The 25571-nt window shown below is 48.3% G+C and overlaps 1 protein-coding gene across 1 annotated transcript in view; it reads left to right on the top strand.

Moving 5' to 3' along the window:
* The window catches only part of LOC117511827 (protein bassoon-like), a 648753-nt gene that overhangs the window by 501914 nt on the left and 121268 nt on the right, over nucleotides 1–25571 (top strand). The window contains 2 exon segments of the mRNA XM_034171736.1: nucleotides 10895–11278; nucleotides 11280–11348. Coding sequence (XP_034027627.1) covers nucleotides 10895–11278; nucleotides 11280–11348 — 453 coding nt within the window.

Below are 25571 nucleotides of genomic sequence, written 5' to 3'. Positions count from 1 at the left end.
TTGAAGGTGCGGGCGCTAGATGGCACCCTTCTCCCTTTAATCACACACAAGACACTACCTGTGACTCTGGTGGTGTCTGGGAATCATTGGGAGGAGATTGAGTTTTTTGTGACTCCTTCTACCTCCCGTGTGATTTTGGGCTTCCCATGGATGATCAAACACAATCCCCGGATTGATTGGCCATCTGGGGTTGTGGCTCAGTGGAGCGAAACCTGTCACCGGGAATGTCTAGGATCCTCGGTTCTGCCCGGTTCGACCGCTAACGAGGAGGTTAAAGTCCCCCCCAATCTGATGGCGGTGCCTGAGGAGTACCACGATCTCGCTGACGTCTTCAGCAAAGATCTGGCACTCACTCTTCCCCCACACCGTCCGTATGATTGCGCCATTGATTTGATCCTGGGCACTGAGTACCCGGCCAGCCGGCTGTACAACCTCTCACGTCCGGAACGCGAATCAGTGGAGACCTACATCCGGGACTCGTTAGCTGCCGGGCTGATCCGGAACTCCTCCTCCCCGATGGGTGCAGGTTTCCTTTTTGTGGGCAAGAAAGACGGCGGCCTCCGTCCATGCATTGACTACAGGGGACTGAACAAGATCACGGTTTGCAACCGGTACCCTCTACCCCTATTAGATTCGGTGTTCACGCCCCTGCATGGAGCCCAAATATTCACAAAACTCGATCTTAGGAATGCGTACCACCTGGTTCGGATCCGGAAGGGAGACGAGTGGAAGATGACATTTAACACCCCATTAGGTCACTTTGAGTACCTGGTCATGCCGTTCGCCCTCACCAACGCCCCCGCGACGTTTCAAGCTTTGGTAAATGATGTCTTGCGGGACTTCCTGCACCGATTCATCTTCGTATACCTAGACGATATTCTCATCTTTTCCCCGGATCCTGAGACCCATGTCCCGCATGTATGTCGGGTCCTGCAGTGGTTGTTGGAGAACCAGCTGTTTGTGAAGGGCGAGAAGTGCGAGTTCCACCACACTTCTTTGTCCTTCCTGGGGTTTATAATCTCCTCCAACTACGTCGCCCCGATCCAGCCAAGGTGGCGGCGGTGGGAGACTGGCCCCAACCATCAAGCCGTAGGAAGCAGCAACAGTTCCTCGGCTTTGCGAATTTCTACAGGAGGTTTATTAAGGGCTACAGTCAGGTAGTTAGCTCCCTGACAGCTCTGACCTCCTCCAAAGTACCATTTACCTGCTCGGATCGGTGCGAGGCCGCGTTTAGGGAGTTGAAATGCTGGTTTTCAACTGCACCAGTTCTGGCGCAGCCCGATCCTAGCCGACAGTTTGTGGTAGAAGTGGATACCTCAGACTCAGGGATAGGAGCCGTGCTGTCCCAGAGCGGGGAGTCCGATCAGATTCTCTATCCTTGTGCCTATTTTTCATGCAGGTGGACCCCAGCTGAGTGGAACTATGACGTGGGCAATCGGGAGCTCCTCGCGGTGAAAGAGGCTCTTGAGGAGTGGAGACATCTGTTAGAGGGAGCCGCGGTACCATTTACGGTTTTCACGGACCACCGGAACCTGGAGTATATCAGGACCGCCAAGCGGCTGAACCCCAGGCAAGCCCACTGGTCTTTGTTCTTTGGGCGTTTTGACTTCCGAATCACCTACCGCCCCGGGACCAAGAACCAGAGATTGGATGCCTTGTCCCGGGTGCATGAAGATGAGGTCAAGACTGAGCTGTCGGATCCACCGGAGCCCATCATTCCAGAGTCCACTGTCGTGGCCACCCTCACCTGGGACGTGGAGAAGACCATCCAGGAGGCCCTGGCACGGAGCCCGGACCCCGGAACTGGGCCGAAGAACAAACTCTACGTCCCACCAGAGGCCAGGGCCGGGGTTTCCAGTACTTGGTGGACTGGGAGGGATATGGACCTGAAGAACGCTCCTGGGTGAAGAGGAGCTTCATCCTGGACCCGGCCCTCCTGGCCGATTTCTACCACCATCATCCCGACAAGCCTGGTCGAGCGCCAGGAGGTGCCCGTTGAGGGGGGGGTCCTGTTGTGTGGGCCGCGGAAGAGGAGGTACTGCTGGCCCACAAACAAAGGGCGCCCTGTCTGAAGTGTGGGCTTCAGGCACGAGAGGGCGCTGCTGCCTCAAAGGAACAGCCGGGGGTGACAGCTGTCACTCATCAACTATGACAGCTGTCACCAATCACCAGGTCATCAACCACCCTTCAAAAGCCGGACGACATCTCCACCGCGTCGCCGAGATATCGTCTACCTTTAAGTACCAGATCCGACAGTCGGAGACGGTGACCACCTGGGGGCTCAGGACTTGGCGGCTCCAGTATCCTTTGGGTTCGGTGGCAGCGGAAATCGTGTGGGATCCGGTTCTACTCGGGACGGACGTCTCCTATCCTCGAGCCTACCCACACATCACCTTGTATATTTTGATTGTGATCCAAATTCTATGCTTGTCTGTATTCTCGTTGTGCACATTTCACAACAGTAAAGTGTTGTATTTTTGGATCATCTATTGTCCGTTCATTTACGCCCCCTGTTGTGGGTCCGTGTCACTACACTTTCCCAACAGTATCTCCTAATATCTATTTGAGGTGAAAATTTGGTGAGAATCCATACAGTCGTTTTGACGTAATCCTACTAAAAAGACAAATAAATAAATAAATAAATACCAATGATTTCATTACATCCTTGGTGGATGTAAAAAGACAAGTGAAGTAACTGAAAGGAATCACAGACAGTTCTCAAAGAAAATTAATGCCCCAGACCGTCTTTGTACCTCTATCTCAAGTACCTCCTTATGTTTTGCTTGCAATAATATAAAACAAGTTTGGAAATGTTCAAAGAAATTACACACACACACACACACACACACACACTCATCTCCAACTGCTTAGTCCAAATAAGGGTCGCGGGGGGTTGGAGCTTATCCCAGCATCCCAGCAGTCATAGAGTGCGAGGCTGGGTACACCCAGGACAGGACGCCAGTCTATGACAGGGCCACAAACAAACACATTCACACCCACTCTCACACCTACGGACAATTTAAAGATTCCAATCCACCTAACCTGCATGTCTTTGGATGTGGGAGGAAACCGGAGTAACCGGCAGAAACCGGAGCACCCGGAGGAAACCTACGCAAACATAGGGAGAGCATGCAAACTCCACACAGAAAGGCCACAGACGGGAATTTAACCCATGACCTTCTTGCTGTGAGGCAACACTGCTAACCACTAAGCCACCATGCTGCCCCAAAGAAATTACCGCTATTCTGAATTTCTAAATCAAAGTCAGTCGCACTAATAAAGCCGTACATGCCTCTGATTTCCCTCAAGCACCTGTCTCTCTTTAGTAACTATCATCTTACACCTGAAATTATCCTCATAAATCCAATCCAATCATAATCCAAGTCACTCATAAGACGTATCTTTATGTTCGGCTGCTTTCAGTAATGCTGGTATTTGGTTAGACTCTTTCTCTCCGATTGTTCTGTCTGAGTTACTTTCATTAGTCACTTCCTCCAAACCATCAACATGTTTATTAGACCCCATTCCTACCAGGCTGCTCAAGGAAGCCCTACCGTTAATTAATGCTTCGATCTTAAATATGATCAATCTATCTTTATTAGTTGGCTATGTACCACAGGCTTTTAAGGTGGCAGTAATTAAACCATTACTTAAAAAGCCATCACTTGACCCAGCTATCTTAGCTAATTATAGGCCAATCTCCAACCTTCCTTTTCTCAAAAATTCTTGAAAGGGTAGTTGTAAAACAGCTAACTGATCATCTGCAGAGGAATGGTCTATTTGAAGAGTTTCAGTCAGGTTTTAGAATTCATCATAGTACAGAAACAGCATTAGAGTTTTCTTTATGGTTCGCTGGCTGTCTAGGAGCATACAGACACGTGTTGTGAGGACAGCACAGATTACAATTTGTTCATGTAAATGGGGAGTCTTCTTCACGAACTAAGGTTAATTATGGAGTTCCACAAGGTTCTGTGCTAGGACCAATTTTATTCACTTTATACATGCTTCCCTTAGGCAGTATTATTAGAAAGCATTGCTTAAATTTTCATTGTTACGCAGATGATACCCAGCTTTATCTATCCATGAAGCCAGAGGACACACACCAATTAGTTAAACTGCAGGAATGTCTTTCAGACATAAAGACATGGATGACCTCTAATTTCCTGCTTTTAAACTCAGATAAAACTGAAGTTGTACTTGGCCCCACAAATCTTAGAAACATGGTGTCTAACCAGATCCTTACTCTGGATGGCATTACCCTGACCTCCAGTAATACTGTGAGAAATCTTGGAGTCATTTTTGATCAGGATATGTCCTTCAATGCGCATATTAAGCAAATATGTAGGACTGCTTTTTTGCATTTGCGCAATATCTCTAAAATTAGAAAGGTCTTGTCTCAGAGTGATGCTGAAAAGCTAATTCATGCATTTATTTCCTCTAGGCTGGACTATTGTAATTCATTATTATCAGGTTATCCTAAAAGTTCCCTGAAAAGCCTTCAGTTAATTCAAAATGCTGCAGCTAGAGTACTGACAGGGACTAAAAGGAGAGAGCATATTTCACCCATACTGGCTTCTCTTCTTTGGCTCCCTGTTAATTCCAGAATAGAATTTAAAATTCTTCTTCTTTGTTGTGTGGGCCGCTGAAGAGGAGGTACTGCTGGCCCACCACCACAAGATGGCGCCCTGCTTGAAGTGCGGGCTTCAAGCACGAGAGGGCGTCGGAGCGACCGGGAGTGACAGCTGTCACTCATCATCCGTACCAGCTGTCACTCATCCACTACTCATCACCACCACCATAAAGGCCGGACTGCAACTCCACCTCCCCGCCGAGAAATCAGCTACCATTCAGGTAATTACTTCTCTGCTGAACCTTAACCCGAGCATCAATCTGATCTCTTTTGCAGCCGTTTTCCTGTGACGGATACCCTGTCTGCTGAGTTGGCGTTTGGTGTGGACTGCGACGGCTTCGCCTCCCACCCCACCCAGATAAGTGGATATCTCGGGAGCTGCACGAGTGTGTGATTGGAGGTGGAGGTTTTCCCTCCTAACTGTATACAGACTGTGGGATTACTGAGTGTGCGAACTCACACTCATCAGGACTGTCTCTGTTCTCTGCCAGCAGTACCGGGTCTGACTGCTGAAGACAGCGGCCACCTGGGGCGCAGGGCTTGGCGGCTCCGGTGTTCTTCAGCTCCGTTGGTGGTGGAAGCTGTGTGGGATCCGGCTCTTCTCTCGCCAGGCGTCTTCTATCGTTGAGCCTGCCCACACGTCACCTGGTGTATAATTGACATTCCACCATATTGTTATTGTCTGTACGTCGTTGTGCAATTCACAACATTAAATTGTTACTTTTGGCTTATCCATTGTCCGTTCATTAACGCCCCCTGTTGTGGGTCCGTGTCACGACACTTTCACAACAGGATTTCTCGGCCAGCGTCAACCATCGCTTGAACAGCCAATGGAAGAGCGAGGTGCACAGGCGCCAGCAGGAGGTGTGTTGGGTGAGCTGCAGCACATCTTAACCGCCTTTACCACTCGGTTGGACTTAGTTACCGAGCAGAGCATTATTCTCAATCGTAGGATGGAGGCTCTCACCGCCCAGGTGGAAGCGCATGCTCAGGGCGCTGCTGCAGCACCTCCTCCTGCTGACCGTGTGCCAGAGACGTACATTCCGCTGGTCGTTCAACGAACCCCCCCACCTTCCCCTGAAGCATACATAAGCCCTCCGGAGCCATACGGAGGCTGTGTGGAGACATGCGCGGACTTCTTGATGCAGTGCTCGCTCGTCTTTTCACAGCGTCCCGTCATGTACGCGTCAGACGCTAGCCGGGTGGCTTACGTTATAAATTTGCTTCGAGGAGAGGCACGCGCTTGGGCTACGGCGCTCTGGGAGCAGAATTCACGGCTCCTAACGGTTACACTGAGTTTGTGAGGGAGTTCCGACAGGTGTTCGACCACCCTCATAGAGGCGAGACCGCTTCAAGCGTGCTGCTGTCGATACGGCAGGGGCATCGGAGTGCCGCGAAGTATGTAGTCGACTTCCGCATCGCGGCAGCGCGAGCCGGCTGGAATGCTGTTGCGCTCCGCGCCGCCTTTGTAAACGGACTGTCTCTGGTCCTTAAGGAGCACCTGGTGGCGAAGGATGAGCCGCGGGATTTAGATGGGCATATCGACCTGGTTATACGGTTAGACAACCGATTAACAGAACACTGACGGGAGCGAGATGAAGGGCGTGGTCAGGCACATGCCGTCCCTCTTCCTCCCAGGTCCGAAAGGGAGCCGACTTCCCCACGCTCCGCTGCCAGGGCTCTCCACGTGACGACAGCTCCCCTTGCTGACGTTGCTAGGGAAACGAGCAAGGCCAAAAAGCGATCAGATCAGAGACAAAGGAGGCTGATCCGTGGAGAGTGTTTTCTCTGCAGCTCTACCGAGCACACACAGAGAGAATGCCCCAAACGGTCAAAACAGCAGCACTCGTCCTTAGAGACTGGGCTAAGGGTGGGTCACAACACCCACGTGGGGAGACCCCGACGATCTGCACGTATCCCAGTCACGATCCTGAGTGGGGATCTAACCCTTCATGCCCCAGCACTGGTGGACACGGGGTTGGAGGGGAATCTGTTGGATAGCAGATGGGCAAAGGAGGTTGGGCTCCCTCTAGTGGCCTTACCGTTACCATTGTCGGTGCGGGCACTAGATGGCACCCTTCTTCCACTAATCACACACCAGACACAGCCAGTGACATTGGTGGTGTCTGGGAATCACAGGGAGGAGATTGTGTTTTATGTAACACCTTCTACCTCCCGAGTGATTTTGGGTTTTCCATGGGTGTTAAAACACAATCCCTGGATTGATTGGCCATCTGGGGTTGTGGTTCAGTGGAGCGAAACCTGCCACCGGGAGTGTTTAGGATCCTCGGTTCCACCCAGTGTGACAGCTAAGGAGGAGGTTTTAGTCCCCCCCAATCTAGCGGCGGTGCCAGCCGAGTACCACGACCTTGCTGACGTCTCAGCAAGGATCTGGCACTCATGCTGCCCCCGCACCGTCCGTACAATTGTGCCATTGATTTGATACCGGGCGCTGAGTACCTGTCCAGCAGGCTGTACAACCTCTCACGTCCGGAACGCGAATCAATGGAGACCTACATCCGGGACTCGTTAGCTGCCGGGTTGATCCGGAACTCCACCTGCCCGATGGGTGCTGGTTTCTTTTTTGTGGGCAAGAAGGAGGGCGGACTCCATCCATGCATTGATTACAGAGGGCTGAACGAGATCACGGTTCGCAACCGATACCCATTACCTCTGTTGGATTCAGTGTTCACGCCCCTGCATGGAGCCCAAATTTTCACGAAATTGGATCTTAGGAATGCTTATCACCTGGTTTGGATCCGGGAGGGAGACGAGTGGAAGACGGCATTTAACACCCCGTAGGTCACTTTGAGTACCTGGTCATGCCGTTCGGCCCTCACCAATGCGCCCGCGACGTTCCAAGCATTGGTTAATGACGTCTTGCGGGACTTCCTGCATCGGTTTGTCTTCGTATATCTAGACGATATACTCATCTTTTCTCCGGATCCTGAGACCCATGTCAAGCATGTACGTCAGGTCCTACAGCGGTTGTTGGAGAACCGGCTGTTTGTGAAGGGCAAGAAGTGTGAGTTTCACCGCACTTCTTTGTCTTTCCTGGTGTTCATAATCTCCTCCAACTCCGTCGCCCCTGATCCGGCCAAGGTTGCGGCGGTGAGAGATTGGCCACAACCAACGAACCGTAGGAAACTACAACAGTTCCTCGGTTTTTCAAATTTCTACCGGAGGTTAATCAAGGGCTACAGTCAGGTAGTTAGCCCCCTGACAGCCCTGACCTCCACAAAAGTCCCCTTCACCTGGTCGGATCGGTGCGAAGCCGCGTTTAGGGAGTTGTATACAGACTGTGGGATTACTGAGTGTGCGAACTCACACTCATCAGGACTGTCTCTGTTCTCTGCCAGCAGTACCGGGTCTGACTGCTGAAGACAGCAGCCACCTGGGGCGCAGGGCTTGGCGGCTCCGGTGTTTTTCAGCTCCATTGGTGGTGGAAGCTGTGTGGGATCCGTCGCCAGGCGTCTTCTGTCGTCGAGCCTACCCACACGTCACCTGGTGTATAATTGACATTCCACCATATTGTTATTGTCTGTACGTCGTTGTGCGATTCACAACATTAAATTGTTACTTTTGGCTTATCCATTGTCCGTTCATTACGCCCCTGTTGTGGGTCCGTGTCACGACACTTTCACAACATTCTTACTTATAAGGTTTTGAATAATCAGGTCCCATCTTATCTTAGGGACCTCATAGTACCATATCACCCCAATAGAGCACTTCGCTCTCAGACTGCAGGCTTACTCGTAGTTCCTAGGGTTTGTAAGAGTATAACGGGAGGCAGAGCCTTCAGCTTTCAGGCTCCTCTCCTGTGGAACCAGCTCCCAATTCGGATTAGGGAGACAGACATCCTCTCTACTTTTAAGATTAAGCTTAAAACTTTCCTTTTTGAAAAAGCTTATAGTTAGGGCTGGATCAGGTGACCCTGGGGGCTGGACAGCGAGGTCTGATCGCACTACGCATCAAGGGGAGGGGCCTGTCAGCTGATCGCAGCACACTGACAACTGGATGGGAGGTCAGTGCTCACATTACAAACACAGAAACCACTGCCAAGACAGTTATATAAATCATTATGACAATACCTACATACGCAATTACATAACAAATAATGAAAATGAATGACCACATAACACAGAGTGACACGTTGGTCTGGGCACTGAATGGACTGGGGGTGCGTGTCTGCTCACAGCCGTGGCTGTAAAGATCTCTGTCCCAGCTTGAGAACACGTTCTGTGTTTGGAAGGACATGAACTTACAACATTCCTCCGTGAGGCACATGTCTCTGCCTGCTGTCCTCACGTGAAAATATATAAGACATCTTTCGCCTTTGTGCCGGGCTGCAGCGTCTGGACACAGCGCACCTCCTTCATGTCCTTGTTGATTTCAGGCATTTGTCTGCTCTGATTACAGGCCAGTGGTAAAGTTTCTGTTTGGTAATCAGAGCTTACAGGTTTGAATCCCGTGAGTGGTATTTTTTTATTAACTTCACCAGGGCTATTTAACTGCAGGGTTCTGTATTGCATCCCCTTTTATGTATTATTTATATCAACCCAGTGACATTCACTAATTATACAGCTGGTTTTTATTTTATTTGCCTCCACATCAGCGGCACGATGTGGTGCACCACCCAGCTGCTCGCACTGTGTTCCTGCTCACAAGACACGGTCGTGTGCACAACACCATTGCACCGGGGTCATTACGCCTGCCCGTTGGCTTGATGTTTTCATGTTCTCTCATACAAGCTGTTCTGCCATGAGTCGCCCAGATTTGTACTTAATCGTACTATGTGTGAAGGGGCCCTAACTATGTCATTCAAGGTAAAACAGTACATTGCAGTGTCTCAATAGCACCTAGTATAAACCGACATCACTCTTTTATACATTTACATTTCTACATTTGAAAGATTCCACTTTGTATTTGTTTATTACAGTATGTAGGTTGTACTTGTCACAGAGAAAACAAAAAGTTGAAGTAAATGCTCATTGCATTTCAGAAACATTAAAGTCTCCAACATCTGCAGGGAAAGCCTTGCCTGATGCGGTCTCATTGTTAATCTACCACTACTGAATACACACTCCACTGGAGCACTGCTGGCAGGCACACACAGAAGACCACGCAAAGAAGGATACTTGATTTTTCCCACACTACTGTCCTTCCAGAATGTCACAGCATCCATACCATGACGCAACGCACTTCATCTCGGAGGAATTTTTCTACTTGTTTCCAGACACTGTCCTTTTCCCCACTTTTGGTGCCCCGCCTTATGGACTTGTACTTAGCTAGTAAACAAGGCATTTTTGTAAGAATGTCACCTTCCTCACTCCTCTATCTGTGCGTGTTGTATTTTCAAGCATTACACACACACAGGCCATCATATCTGTAAAGTTATGTGATGGGTCGATGGGCGCTTTGTTTTTGATTTTGTTGGCAAGTAAACCGTGTGAAAAAAAGGAGTGGCCTCAAACCGGCCTTGGCTTATTCTTTGAGGCTGCACGATACCGAGGCCAAGGCCAAGACGGATCATTGCATAGTGAGCCCGAGAACAAGACATAAAAAAATCAGCCTTGAAGCCGCCTCGAGACCTCCAGCACTGGTCCGTAATCCTCAAGTTGCTCTCAGTGTGTAGTGCATGGCCGCATGCTGACATCAGTGTGTGTGAATAAGTGAATGTGAGGCATCACTGTAAAGGACTTTGAGCTTCTACTTCAGATGGAAATGTGCTACATAAATGCAGTCCATTTACCATTAGTAAAGACAGCAGACAAGACCATCCTGCAGGTGTTATTGGTGTCTGTGCCTGCAATTAGAGAAATAGTGCAAAACAAACATCCTCATCTGGATTTGTGAATAGAGGTGATCATAGCACAAATTATCCCAAAGTGCTGTACGGGAGGTCTACACATTACCAACTTCATGAGCAGGCACACTGGTCCCAGTGGAAAGAAAAAAATGGTTTTGTTGTTGTTTGTTTGTTTGTCTGTCTCTCATTGTTATTTTACATGAAGAACCCTCAAGCAGATCAGACTCAGTTTGGTGGCCATCGGCTGTGGTCAGTCTATTAATAAAGAACACGACTGACAGAACATACAATAACTACCAGCAGGAAAACTCCAACTGATACAACCAAACCTAGAAGTTTTTGAACAGTGATGTGGTCCCATGACTGAATACACAACAACACGGTGTAGATCAGAGCTCCAGAAACCAGACTGTAAATTGTAAATATCCTGTGTGTTTGTGCTTGCTCTGTTTCAGAAGAAAGAATGGTTATGTCTCAACTGCCAAACCCAGAGGCTGATGGCCGGAGAGGGTCTTGATGAACCCCCACTTCCTGTTCTTCATCCATCTCCCAAGCACCAGCCAATGGGTTCGCCCCGTCACCAGGCTCCACCCAGTCAACAAAGTCCCCTCCACAAAGCCACCACTCAACAAGGGCCTAAGCCAACACAGCCCCAAACGCAGAAACCACAGCCCGGTCTGGGCACAACTGGACCATTTGCACCTGTCAAACAGCCAACAGACACCAAGACCACAACACCAACTCCGGCTCCAGCACCGGCCCCCGAGACTCTGAAACAGTCCAAACCCACAGAAGACAAGCCCAAGATTGAGCCAGAGACCCAAACTCCTAAAGAGACCAAAACCCTCCCAGAGGAAAGGGGAGGCAGATCATCCAAACAAGGACATCAAGAAGTCCAGACACTATGATGTAAGATCACTCCATGATTTTATTTTTTAATCTAATGTGTCTAATATAGTGGTATTCTGATCTCCTTCAAAGTTTATTTCAAGAGTTATCATTTATCACCATCCACCAGGAGGGAATGCTTCCTGCTTATTTATTTGTCTGTTAGCAGGATAACGCAAAAAAAAAAAAAAAAAAAATATGAACAGATTCATTAAATATAGTGAGCAGAGGTGTTCTGGGAATATATTCTGAACTGGGTGTTGGGGAAAGTGTAAGTGACACGGACCCACAACAGGGGGCGCAAATGACGGTCAATAGATGAGCCAAAAGGTAACAATTTAATGTTGTGAATGTGCACAACAAATAACAGACGATCTCAGAATCTGATAGCAGTCAATCCACAAAGTGACGTGTGGGCAGGCTCGAGGATAGAAGACGTCTGTCCCTGAGAAGAGCCAGAACCACACGATTTCCACCGCCACAGAAACCGGTGAATACTGGAGCCGCCAGTCCCGAATTCCCAGGTGATCACCGTCCCGACTGCGGATCTGGTACTGCTGGCGAGGAGCACAAACAGTGAGACGTGGGTGTGTGCACACCCAGTAACAAAAACAGTAGAAGGTGGAAAGTCACCTCCACCTCTAATCACACTCGTTGCAGCTCCTGTCAAACACTTATCTGGTTGGGGTGTGAAGCGGAAGCCGTCGCGGATTACGCCAACCTCACTGATAAGGCACTCCAACAGAAAAGCAGCTCAAAATGAATTCAGACTAGGACACAGTTAGTTCTGGCTGAGGATTATACCTTCACAGGTAGATGATATCTCGGCAACGAGGGGTGGAGATGATGTCCGGTCTTTTATGGAGTGAGATGATGTAGAGTAGATGGGTGACAGCTGTCAAGAGATAATGAGTGACAGCTGTCACCCCCGGCTGTGTCCGTGGCGGCAGCGCCCTCTCGTGCCTGAAGCCCGCACTTCAGGCAGGGTGCCCTCTGGTGGTGGGCCAGCAGTACCTCCTCTTCAGGCGGCCCACACAACACTGGGATCTGGAAGAATGGTTTTCACATAGCAACATTTATCTCAAAAAGTTACGAGAGGATGCTGATGTTTGATCCAGAATATATTTTGGATCCAGGATCCAGAAGACATTTGAAGCATTAATGAGCACATGTGGCCTTGGTGGAGGTATGCGTTCTTTGAGTGACGTCCAGTTATTATCTAGATCTATGATTTAAAAAAAAAGCATATTTCTGCAATGCATATATATATATATATATATATATATATGTGTGTGTGTGTGTGTGTGTGTGTGTGTGTGTGTGTGTGTGTGTGTGTGTGTGTGTGTGTGTGTGTCTATTCTAGATACAGACATATATAATTTATAATTTCCCAACTTTGGGGTGTTGTGTTTCCATATTCCACAAGAAAAATGCAAGTATCTGTTTTTATTCCTATAAGTAAATATAAAGTTCTTCTGAGTCTGGTTTTGGGCTTTATATTTACACATTTTAAAATCAGCTTTTTCTTGTATTGAAAAAACCCTGAATAATGTGTTATTGAAGTCATATGTCATCTAGGTGAAATGCTAATCTCTAAAAGCTCAAATTTCACACTGGAGTCAGGGGCCAGAAAAGATTGGAAACCTCTGCTCTGCTCTTGAATTTAATTTTATATTTTTGTAAAATGGTGAATACTGGTTCTATGTTGGTACTTAGGTTCTATAATAATGAGGCATTCCGAGGACAGTAAGCCTAGGCTAAACCTTCTAGGCTGCCTGCAGCTCATACACATATATAAATTATGATGCTGAAAAGAAAGACATTAGTTTGTTTCAAGGGCCCATAAGAAGAAAACAGAAGTTATGAAGCACTTACACCATGAAAACACCTCAACGGCCGAATGCAAACCAGTTTAAATAGGATGGGACATGTACTGATGGGCGGAGCTGGAGGAGCTGAATGTTGCAGAATCAAGCCTCCTCACTGCCTGACCTCAGGAAGCCTTGGTGGATGTCGGTCCAATAAGTGATTTACTGAGTAAACATCTGTTCCCTCGACAACAAACATCTCACTTCTGTCACCACCTGAGTCCTCCAGCTAAATGACAATGCACCAGGTTCAAGTGCACACGGCTCTTAAAAGCAACAAATGGCAATAATAATAATGATAATGATCTTCTTCTTCTTCTTGTCCTGTTGGCGGTTCCATCCTCAGCATCCGTCCCACAGTGCACCCAACATCCTTTCTCTGGAATGCGTAGAAGACCTCAACTGTCCAAACCGTACGACTTGTTCTCTTCCTCTGATATGTTCAGTTTTTAATCCTCATCATCAAAGACAATGTCAGCGTTTTCAGCTCTTAGTCTGTAGCACTTCCTGATTCACTTTTTCATGGGTGATCTCATCAAGTCACAATAAGCATGTTTATAGTGGACTTTAAACAGAAAGACAAAGTGTACAAAGGACAACAAGTAAACAGTGTGTCGGTGTTGACAATGAGACAAAAAGCAGCTGGACTCTGCTGCACCAGGGTCTCCTCAGCCCGGTGGACACAGATGCAGAAGCTAAAGTTTGCGGCTGAGACGACTTCCTGAAAATTGGGAAGCAGCAACTCGCTCTGTTGTTAAAGTGGCACATGGAAAAGACTGCTGAGGGTTTGAAATATTTCTTTCAGTATTAAAAGCTTGTTTGTAACTCTAGCTCTTGACTTTCTCACATCCTTTTTTTGCACCGTAATGCTTTTACAAAGAATGCCTTTCAAAGTTAAAGTCAGGCTGTAACTAATGATAATTTTCATGCCTGAATAATCTATTTTCTTGATTCATTGATTAGTTGTTTGAAAGGAGGAAAGAAACCAGCCATGAAACCACAAAAATGTTCACATTTAGGGCCCTTTCACACATAACACGGTTGAAGCCGACTGGCGCACGAAGGAGGAATTGCTGCCTCATACTGTCACCACAACCATTCATGCATACAAGTGGGCGAAAGACAGTGAATTCCTTGCAAGTGCCCATTCGACCCCTCTCTCGGCAGGTGTTGGCCAAATTCCAGGTACACACCACTTGCCGGGCACTTAGAAAAGGCGTGGCTCTTCGCTCTCCCACCACGATAGTAGACAGCAGGCAAACACATTTGAGCTGTCTGTGAAAAGTGTCTAAGTGCTGCATGAGTGTGGCGTAACTTAAGTCCAGGTTACACATAGACGGTTTTGTCGGCGAGTAGTACGTAGACCGAAGTTCGCGGTAGTTCCGGCTGTTTTTGCGGTGGAAAGCGGCGGAGCGCGCACACGTAAAAAAAAAGAAAGAAAAAAGAAACTCCGCTCCCTGCTGCTGTTTGCTGCGGGGCTCCTCCTCGCTCTTTCCCCCAAAAAACTCTGTCATAATTGTGTTTAGATGCCAGTCACCATTTGTTTTATTATACATCTGTGTAGTTAATTAATAAAATGTTCTCTACAGATGATTTTGCTCGCGCGCACGTAAAAAAAAAGAAAGAAAAAAAGAAACTCCGCTCCCTGCTGCTGTTTGCTGCGGGGCTGCTCCTCCGCTTTTTCCCCCAAAAAACTCTGTCATAATTGTGTTTAGAAGCCAGTCACCATTTGCTTTATTATACATCTGTGTAGTTAATTAATAAAATATTCTCTACAGATGATTTGCTCGCGCGCACGTTAAAAAAAAAAAAAAAGAAAGAAAAAAAAAACTCTGCTTCCCGCTGCTGTTTGCAGCGGGGCTCCTCCTTGCTCTTTCCCCCAAAAAACTCTGTCATAATTGTGTTTAGAAGCCAGTCACCATTTGTTTTATTATACATCTGTGTAGTTAATTAATAAAATATTCTCTACAGACTATTCGCTCATGCGCACGTAAAAAAAAAAGAAAGAAAAAAAGAAACTCCGCTCCCTGCTGCTGTTTGCTGCGGGGCTGCTCCTCGCTCTTTCCCCAAAAAAACTCTGTCATAATTGTGTTTAGAAGCCAGTCACCATTTGCTTTATTATACATCTGTGTAGTTAATTAATAAAATATTCTCTACAGATGATTTGCTCGCGCGCACGTTAAAAAAAAAAAAGAAAGAAAAAAAAAACTCCGCTTCCCGCTGCTGTTTGCTGCGGGGCTGCTCCTCCGCTTTTTCCCCCAAAAAACTCTGTCATAATTGTGTTTAGAAGCCAGTCACCATTTGTTTTATTATACATCTGTGTAGTTAATTAATAAAATATTCTCTACAGACTATTCGCTCGTGCGCACGTAAAAAAAAAAAGAAATAAAGAAACTCCGCTCCCTGCTGCTGCTGTTTGCAGCGGGGCTCCTCCGCTCTTTCCCCCCAAAAACTCTGTCATAATTGTGTTTAGAAGCCAGTCACCATTTGCTTTATTATACAGCTGTGTAGCTAATAAGCAAAATAATCTCCAGGATGATTCGCACGCACACACGTAAAATAAAAATAAAAAGAAACTCCGCTCCATGCTGCTGTGGTGCTGCTGCTCGCTCTAAAAACTCTGTCATGATTGTAAAATAAAGGACAAAAGAGACATAAGTCCTGCTCACAGGCTGCTACCAGATACAGGACATGTTCACATCTTCAAACTCCAGACATCTCCACGTCACTACATATTCAGTCCCTGATTGGGACTGCGGCACTACAGGAAGTGGCAGGATGAAACGGCGATTAAAAAGTATCAAACGCCGTTGTTTGCGTTGTCGCTTCTATCACGGGAGGTCTCCGGGAGCACTCCCGGAATTATTCGACATGAATAATTTTTTCGACGATTCCCGGTAAAGCCGGAACTAAGCCACGCCCTCGAGTGCCGGTGTTAACAACAGCGTTTGATCCTTAAGACGGCCAAAAACTCTTCTGGGACGCTTCCGGGAGCTCTTACCGTCTGTGTGTAAACAGGGCTTTAGCAACACACATGTGGTGTGCCAGAGTGTCGGCTCCACCCTCAACACATGTGGCATGCGTGTGTATCACGTGTGTGTGTGAGTGTCACATGTGGAGTGCATGTGTTTCGCGCTCCCACATGTGGCATGCGGTGGGGGGGGGGGCACACTTGCATGAAATACTGATATGTATATACAGACATTGTTGTGTGGGCCGCTGAAGAGGAGGTACTGCTGGCCCACCACCACCAGATGGCGCCCTGCTTGGAGTGCGGGCTTCAAGCACGAGAGGGCGCCGGAGCCACTGGGAGTGACAGCTGTCACTCTTCATCAGCACCAGCTGTCACTCAGCCAACTCATCACCATCTCCATAAAGGCCGGACTGCGACTCCACCTCCTCGCCGAGAAATCAACTACCTATCAGGTAATTTTCTCTGCTGACTTAAACTTTGAGTATTAGTCTGATCTCTTTTTGCAGCCGTTTTCCTGTGGTGTGCCTTATCTGCGAAGTGGCGTTTGGTGTGGACTGCGACGGCTTCGTCTCACACCCCACTCAGATAAGTGGTTAACTCAGGAGCTGCACGAGTGTGTGATGGAGGTGGAGGTTTCTCCCTCCTTTACTGAATACAGACTGTGGGATTACTGAGTGTGCGACCTCACACTCATCTGGACTGTCTCTGGCTCTGCCAGCAGTACCCCGGGTCTGACTGCTGAAGACAGCGGCCACCTGGGGCGCAGGATTGGTGCCTCCGGTGTTCTTCAGCTCCGTTGGCGGTGGAAGCTGTGTGGATCCGGCTTTTCTCTCGCCAGGCGTCTTCTATCGTCGAGCCTGCCCACACGTCACCTGGTGTATGATTGACAGTCACTGTATTGTTATTGTCTGTTACATCGTTGTGTGATTCACAACATAAATTGTTACTTTTTGGCTTACCCATTGTCCGTTCATTAACGCCCCCTGTTGGGGACCGTGTCACAACACTTTCACCAAGGATTTCTCGGCCAGCGTCATGGATCCCGAGGGGCGTCACCATTGCTTGAACAGCCAATGGACAAGCGGGGTGCACAGACGCCAGCAGGAGGTGTGTTGGGTGAGCTGCAGCACATCTTAACCGCCTTTACCGCTCGGTTAGACTTAATTACCGAGCAGAGCAGTGTTCTCAATCGTAGGATGGAGGCTCTCACCGCCCAGGTGGAAGCGCGTGCTCAGGGCGCTGCTGCAGCACCTTCTACGCTGACCGTGTGCCAGAAACAGACATTCCGCTGGTCGTTTCACCGAACCCCCCCACCTTCCCCTGAAGCATACTAAGTCCTCCGGAGCCATACGGAGGCTGTTGTGGAGACGTGTGCGGAACTTCTTGATGCAGTGCTCGCTAGTCTTTTCACAGCGTCCCGGTCATGTACGCAGCAGACGCCAGCCGGGTGGCTTATGTGATCAATTTGCTTCGAGGAGAGGCACGCGGCCTGGGCTACGGCGCTTTTGGGAGCAGAATTCACGGCTCCTAACGGTTTATACTGAGTTTGTGAGGGAGTTATGAAGGTTGTTCGGCCACCCTCACAGAGGCGAGACCGCTTCAAGTGTGCTGCTGTCGATACGGCAGGGGCGTCGGAGTGCCGCGAAGTATGTAGTCGACTTCCGCATCGCGGCAGCGCGAGCCGGCTGGAGTGCTGTTGCGCTCCGCGCCGCCTTTGTAAATGGACTGTCTCTGGTCCTTAAGGAGCACCTGGTGGCGAAGGACGAGCCGCGGGATTTAGATGGGCATATCGACCTGGTTATACGGTAGACAACCGATTACAGAACACCGACGGGAGCGAGATGAAGGGGCGTGGTCAGGCACACGCCGTCCCTCTTCCTCCCGGGTCCGAAAGGAAGCCGACTTCCCCCACGCTCCACTGCCAGGGCTCTCCACGTGACAACAGCTCCCCCTGCTGACGTTGCTATGGAAACGAGCAGGGCCAAAAAACGATCAGATCAGAGACAAAGGAGGCTGATCCGTGGAGAGTGTTTTCTTTGCAGCTCTACCGAGCACACAGAGAGAATGCCCCAAACGGTCAAAACAACAGCACTCGTCCTTAGAGACTGGGCTAAGGGTGGGTCACAACACACACGTGGGGAAACCCCGACGATCTCCACGAATCCCAGTCACGATCCTGAGTGGGGATCTAACCCTTCATGCCCCAGCACTGGTGGACACGGGGTCGGAGGGGAATCTGCTGGATAGCAGATGGGCAAAGGAGGTTGGGCTCCCTCTAGTGGCCTTACCGTCACCATTGTCGGTGCGGGCGCTCGATGGCACCCTTCTTCCACTAATCACACACCAGACACAGCCAGTGACATTGGTGGTGTCTGGGAATCACAGGGAGGAGATTGTGTTTTATGTAACACCTTCTACCTCCCGAGTGATTTTGGGTTTTCCATGGGTGTTAAAACACAATCCCCGGATTGATTTGCTGTCTGGGGTTGTGGTTCAGTAGAGCGAAACCTGCCACCGGGACTGTTTAGGATCCTCGGTTCCACCCAGTGTGACTGCTAAGGAGGAGGTTTCAGTCCCCCCCAATCTGCCGGCGGTGCCGGCCGAGTACCACGACCTTGCTGATGTCTTCAGCAAGGATCTGGCGCTCACGCTGCCCCCGTACGATTGTGCCATTGATTTGATACCGGGCGCTGAGTACCCGTCCAGCAGGCTGTACAACCTCTCACGTCCGGAACGCGAATCAATGGAGACCTACATCCGAGACTCGTTAGCTGCCGGATTGATCCGGAACTCCACCTCCCCGATGGGTGCTGGTTTCTTTTTTGTGGGCAAGAAGGACGGCAGACTCCGTCTATGCATTGATTATAGAGGGCTGAACGAGATCACGGTTCGCAACCGATACCCGTTACCTCTGTTGGATTCAGTGTTCACGCCCCTGCATGGAGCCCAAATTTTCACGAAATTGGATCTTAGCAATGCTTATCACCTGGTTCGGATCCGGGAGGGAGATGAGTGGAAGACAGCATTTAACACCCCGTTAGGTCACTTTGAGTACCTGGTCATGCCGTTCGGCCTCACTAATGCGCCCGCGACTTTCCAAGCATTGGTTAATGACGTCTTGCGGGACTTCCTGCATCAGTTTGTCTTTGTATATCTAGACAATATACTCATCTTTTCTCCGGATCCTGAGACCCATGTCAAGCATGTACGTCAGGTCCTACAGCGGTTGTTGGAGAACCGGCTGTTTGTGAAGGGCGAGAAGTGTGAGTTCCACCGCACTTCTTTGTCCTTCTTGGGGTTCATCATCTCCTCCAACTCCGTCGCCCCTGATCGCCAAGGTTGCGGCGGTGAGAGATTGGCCCCAACCAACGAACCGTAGGAAACTACAACAGTTCCTCGGTTTTGCAAACTTCTACCGGAGGTTCATCAAGGGCTACAGTCAGGTAGTTAGCCCCCTGACAGCCCTGATCTCCACAAAGTCCCCTTCACCTGGTCGGATCGGTGCGAAGCCGCGTTTAGGGAGTTGAAACGCCGGTTCTCGACTGCACCGGTTCTGGTGCAGCCCGATCCCAAGCGCCAGTTTGTTGTTGAAGTGGATGCCTCTGACTCAGGGATAGGAGCCGTGCTGTCCCAGAGCGGGGAGTCCGACAAGGTTCTCCATCCTTGTGCCTACTTTTCCCGCAGTTTGACCCCAGCTGAACGGAACTATGACGTCGGCAATCGGGAACTTCTTGCGGTGAAGGAGGCTCTTGAGGAGTGGAGACACCTGTTGGAGGGAGCATCGGTACCATTTACAGTTTTCACGGACCATCGGAACTTGGAGTACATCCGGACCGCGAAGCGTCTGAACCCCAGGCAAGCCCGCTGGTCGCTGTTCTTCGGGCGTTTTGACTTCCGGATCACCTACCGCCCCGGGACAAAGAACCAACGATCTGACGCCCTGTGCATGAAGAGGAGGTCAAGACCGAGCTGTCAGACCCCCCCTGAAACCATCATCCCCGAGTCCACTGTCGTGGCCCGCCCCTTACCTGGGACGTGGAGAAGACCGTCCGGGAGGCCCTGACACGGAGCCCGGACCCGGGGACAGGTCCGAAGAACAAACTGTACATCCCACCAGAGGCCAGGGCTGCGGTCCTTGACTTCTGTCACGGTTCCAAGCTCTCCTGTCACCCAGGGGTGCGAAGGACCGTGGCAGTGGTCCGGCAGCGCTTCTGGTGGGCGTCTATGGACGCCGACGTCCGGGAGTATGTCCAGGCCTGCACCACCTGTGCCAGGGGCAAAGCCGACCATCACAAGGCCCAAGGCCTCCTCCAGCCTCTGCCTGTGCCTCGTCGCCCCTGGTTTCATATCGGCCTGGACTTTGTCACGGGCCTCCCGCCATCCCAGGGCAACACCACCATCTTAACGATAGTGGACCGGTTCTCCAAGGCGGCCCACTTCATGGCCCTCCCGAAGCTCCCGACGGCCCAGGAGACTGTAGACCTCCTGGTCCACCACGTCGTGCGTCTGCATGGGATTCCATCAGACATTGTCTCGGATCGTGGTCCTCAGTTCTCCTCCCAGGTCTGGAGGAGTTTCTGCAGGGAACTGGGGGCCACCGTCAGTCTCTCGTCTGGATACCACCCCCAGATGAACGGGCAGGCAGAGCGGACGAACCAGGAACTGGAGCAGGCCCTCCGCTGCATGACCTCCACGCACCCGACGGCCTGGAGTGACCATCTGGCCTGGATCGAGTACGCTCATAATAGCCAAGTTTCATCTGCCACCGGCCTCTCCCCGTTTGAGGTGTGTTTGGGGTACCAGCCCCCATTGTTTCCACTGGTGGAGGGAGAGGTCAGGGTGCCCTCGGTCCAGGCCCATCTGAGGAAGTGCTGTCAGGTGTGGCGTACCACCCGCTCTGCCCTGCGCAGAGCCCGGACGAGGGTTAAGGCCCATGCAGACCGCCGGCGTTCCCTGGCCCCTGCATACCAGCCTGGGCAGGAGGTTTGGCTATCCACAAAGGACATCCCCCTGCAGGTGGAATCCCAGAAGCTCAAGGACAGGTACATAGGACCTTTTGCCATAACCAAAGTCCTCAGTCCGGCCGCAGTGAAGCTGAAGCTACCAGCTTCACTGCGGATTCATCCAGTGTTCCATACCTCAAGGATCAAACCCTACCACACGTCGACTCTCTGCACCCCCGGACCGGCGCCGCCTCCTGCCCGGATCATAGATGGAGAGCCTGCCTGGACCGTGCGCAGGCTCCTGGATGACACATGGGCCCAGCAGATGTGGACATGATAAGAGTGCACTGCTTCATTCATGTCATTTCATGACTGTACGTCTATGACCATGAGTCATCTACAGAGGAACAGAAGGTTCATACTTGTATTGTCCGCTTGATTAGAGGAATTAAATGTTATAAACTGCGGTGTTGTTTTATGGTGTGTGGTTTTTATTTTTTCCCCCCACAGCAGCAACGTCCATGGACAAAGGGGGCATGTCCCCCCTGCAACCTGCAGCTGTTCCAGTATCTGTGCTCGCAAGTCACAGCTGGGGAACACATGTCGTGGCTGGTAGAATATGACATCGCATAACTACACCGTGAAGTGTGGACGTCAGCTTGCTGTCCTCACGTGGAAACAAATTAAAACATATCACTTCAGCGTACCGCAACACTGGTGAATATCATGCCATGCTGAGAATCACTACGAGGTGCATGTATCTGAGGGATTTCCCCACAATGTAATGATTAAAACACATATCACATTTGCAACACGGTCACCAGCGGAACACTGCGCACTGGACACATCATGCCGGCTGATGCGTTCATGACACGGGAGCCGGCTCTTCACGGGATGAGAGCCCGGCTGATGTCTTCATGAGACGAGCACATCAGGTAATTCATGTAAAACATAAAAGGGAGAACAGTAATTCATGTCATTTCATTACTTCCTGGTGTAAGTCAAGGCTCTTTGTGGTGTTTTATTAATTTTTTCCTCCGCTGCTGTGTGCATGATTTTCCATGTGCTTGCACTGTGTTCATGTGCTCGAACACCAGCGTGCACGAAACCATCGCCGCGGTATCGTGCACACCTGTCCGGCCGTGTGTCCCTCCCAACAGCAGGTGGAAAGTTTCACAGTTCCCCATTTCGTTTTTGGTTCACAGATTTTCTTCCAGTTTCTGCGTCTTTCGTGTTATTTGTGAAGGGGCCCTTAACAAGGTGCAATCAAACAATCTGGAACCTGCCCCCCCTCCCCCCCCCAAGCCCAAAAATACTCTAAAGGATCAAATAGTAGTAGTCCTTTAATCATCAATTAATTGATTAATTGTTGCAGTTCTAAATTAACATGAACAATTCTTCATTTTTAGTGACATTTTTCAAATAATGACAAATTTTGAACGTTAAGCAGAAATAGCCGCATGAGATTATGACGTCTGAGATGTTCCGTGGAGGTTATTCGGAGTTGTAAGTTGACTAAATGCAGCTTCAGGTTCTTTACAAATGCTCAGTGGTGGGCACACTTCTGATAATCCGATAACAGATAATTATTGAAGATAATGTTTTTGTTATCGGATTATCTTTTTAGATAACTTTAAAAACCATTATCGGACTAATTATCTGCCGATGAATTGTCCTCCGATAACTTTTAGACCGATAACACAGTAAACCCAGGTGAACAACAGCAAACATTTCTTAAATTTAAAATCAGTTGAGACCTACCTGTTAAAAGTTCCTAACCAATGTATATAGTTCTACTCTCTGCAAACAGTAGAGAAATACTTCCAGGAAAAACCACTATCTCTGCAGGCAAAGGAGAACTAGTCACCAAAAAAAAATAATAATTTCCTTTAACACCATACTGATAAGCTGGCAATATCACCCAAGTCATCCATTTTTAACTTATGGTTCAAATTTTAACAAAACTAATTTTGGACAAGTTATTTAAAATTACTGTCATGTCTGAAGTTTTATTAATTGAAAATATCAGATATATGTTTTAGTTTTAAAATAATGTGCTCATTTTTAAGGTTTTGTGAGCACATGCTGAGCCTAGCAGTGCATTATGGGTAGGACAGGGTCTTCATGACAGGACAAATGCATTTCAGACACTCTGTTCAGGCTCCACGGACAGCAACATTAAACTCTAGTGCCTAAAACTCTTGTGAATATATTCTCTGGGTTTACAGATGTTATTGTATTTGCGTTTGTTAAATTCCACGCATCTTAAATCTAGCAGACGGATTATCTTGGATTTTGTTTTGGAAAGATTTCAAGGCATCTTCTGCCATCTACTGGCCAGTGGTGTTCATGGCAGTATTCGCCCTAAGTGCTAAGCGTCTGGGCACCAGTAGATGGCAGTGTTGTCAATCAACTTTTTGGCTTTGCAAATGGCTTTTTTTTAATTACGTTTAAAACAAAACAAACAACAACAACAACAAAACATTACAAGACAGCTCTGCAGTGTTTGCACAGGCACAGTGTGAGCGGTTGGACACTTGTAGCTCTGCAGCAGCAGGATACCCTCACGACGGTCGACCAGAATAATATCAAACAGGTTTGATTTTCATTCGACCATACGATCGGCAATCAGGAGGTGGTTGTCAGATGTTAAACGCAGCTTATTACTCCATGTACACTACACGATGCAGGACGCGCAATTAACCTGAAACTCGGTCCAAAAAATTCTCTCGCACAGTGTAAAGCCAACATTTATGTGTCAACAATATTGAGTGCACATTTTACAACATCATAAAACGTGCGCACATTCTCTCCACATGTAAAACATTTTGCGATGACACTTCCAGGACTCCGTAAAAATGCCTGTTTTTACAAATAAAAAATAGAATATTTTACAAAAGCACATTTATCTCAATTATCTGTAAACACCAACACACGACACACGTCACATTAACGTGTTGGTTTACATAATGAATGACTGAACCAATCAGTGTTTAGCAGAGGCACATTTTACCCAGAATCCTTTGCGATCTGTCTGTGTTTGTTACAAAACCTAAGAATTAGTGCATTATTCAACATTAAAAGATATATGTTATATTTTATCTTTGTACAAATGACAGAATTGACATTAATGGAGTTATTCTATCAGTATTCACACAAAACCATAAGTCAGGATGCCTTTATTTTTCAAGTCCTCCATCTGACCGGAGCATTGTGATTGGTAGAGAGCTGGCTTTGTGACTACTCTCAGAGTGCTTCAGTGCTATAGCTGCATAGCTTACAGCAGGGGGCAGCATGTTCAAACATAGGAATGCTGACTCATTGTTTGAGTCTTTTGTTGCTTCCAAAAGCGATTGTGGTGTTAAAACTCAAATTCAGCTTGTTAGTAGTCGCAAATGTACCAGAGACAACACTGGAATTTATCGGTTATCTGTAACTTCCGATACATTTTTGGGTGGCTTATCTTTATCAAAGATAACTTTTCAGTTATCTGATTATCTGTTATCCATGTAAATTTTTTGGTTATCTGTGCCCACCACTGCAAATGCTGCACAAACATTTCTTGTTTGGGAAGCTGCTAAATGCAAAGAACTCCATATAAGGTTTGCAGCCACCAAACCTCATTTTTCTTTTGGAATTTTGTTCCTCCACCCGCTCCCATTTTCTGTGACATTCTAATTTGGTGTGATGATGTTAATGGATGTCTGAGGCCGAGCCACATATTAAGGACTTTAAACATTCTGTTTCATGTTTCATGCCAGTCATTTTACTGTGGACATCACCTAAATATGTTTGAAGTCCTCCTTGATTCATCATAGAGCAGGTAGCTCAGTGGATAAAGAACTGGTCTGCCAATATGTAGATGTGGGTTTGAATCCAGCTTATGCTGCCTTGGGGCCTGATTTTCTCAAGATTTGCAGGTGTGAAGAAAAGAAACACCATAGCAATTCCAAAAAAAGCATGAATGCTGATTTACTAACTTGTGCACCAGTGGTGGGCACAGTTCCGATAATTCGATAACATAATTATTGAAGATAATGTTTTCATTATCGGATTATCTTTTTAGATAACTTTAAAAACCATTATCGGATGAATTACCTCCCAGTACATTTTTGTCCAATAGTGACAAGTGACAAAGTTTTTTATTCGGCACACAAAATATTCAAATAGAAAAAAAATGAACAATTCCACAAACAAACACAGACAAAACTAGTGAGTCTGAAAGGGTGTGGGCTGAAGCAAAGCTTATTAGCGCCCACCCCTGCTAGTACAAGTCCAACAATTCTAATCAGTCATATTTACATAAATACAAATTCACTACTACATGTCGACACACAGACATACACATCAATATACTATTCACTTATAATTATATTTATATAGTACCAGATCACAAGAAAGTCGAATCAAGGCACTTTACGCCAGTAAGGACTAACCTTACCAACCCCCAGAACGAGCA

Source organism: Thalassophryne amazonica, chromosome 6 (assembly GCF_902500255.1).
Source record: "Thalassophryne amazonica chromosome 6, fThaAma1.1, whole genome shotgun sequence".
NCBI lineage: Eukaryota > Metazoa > Chordata > Actinopteri > Batrachoidiformes > Batrachoididae > Thalassophryne > Thalassophryne amazonica.
This window is presented reverse-complemented; position numbering and strand designations above follow the sequence as displayed.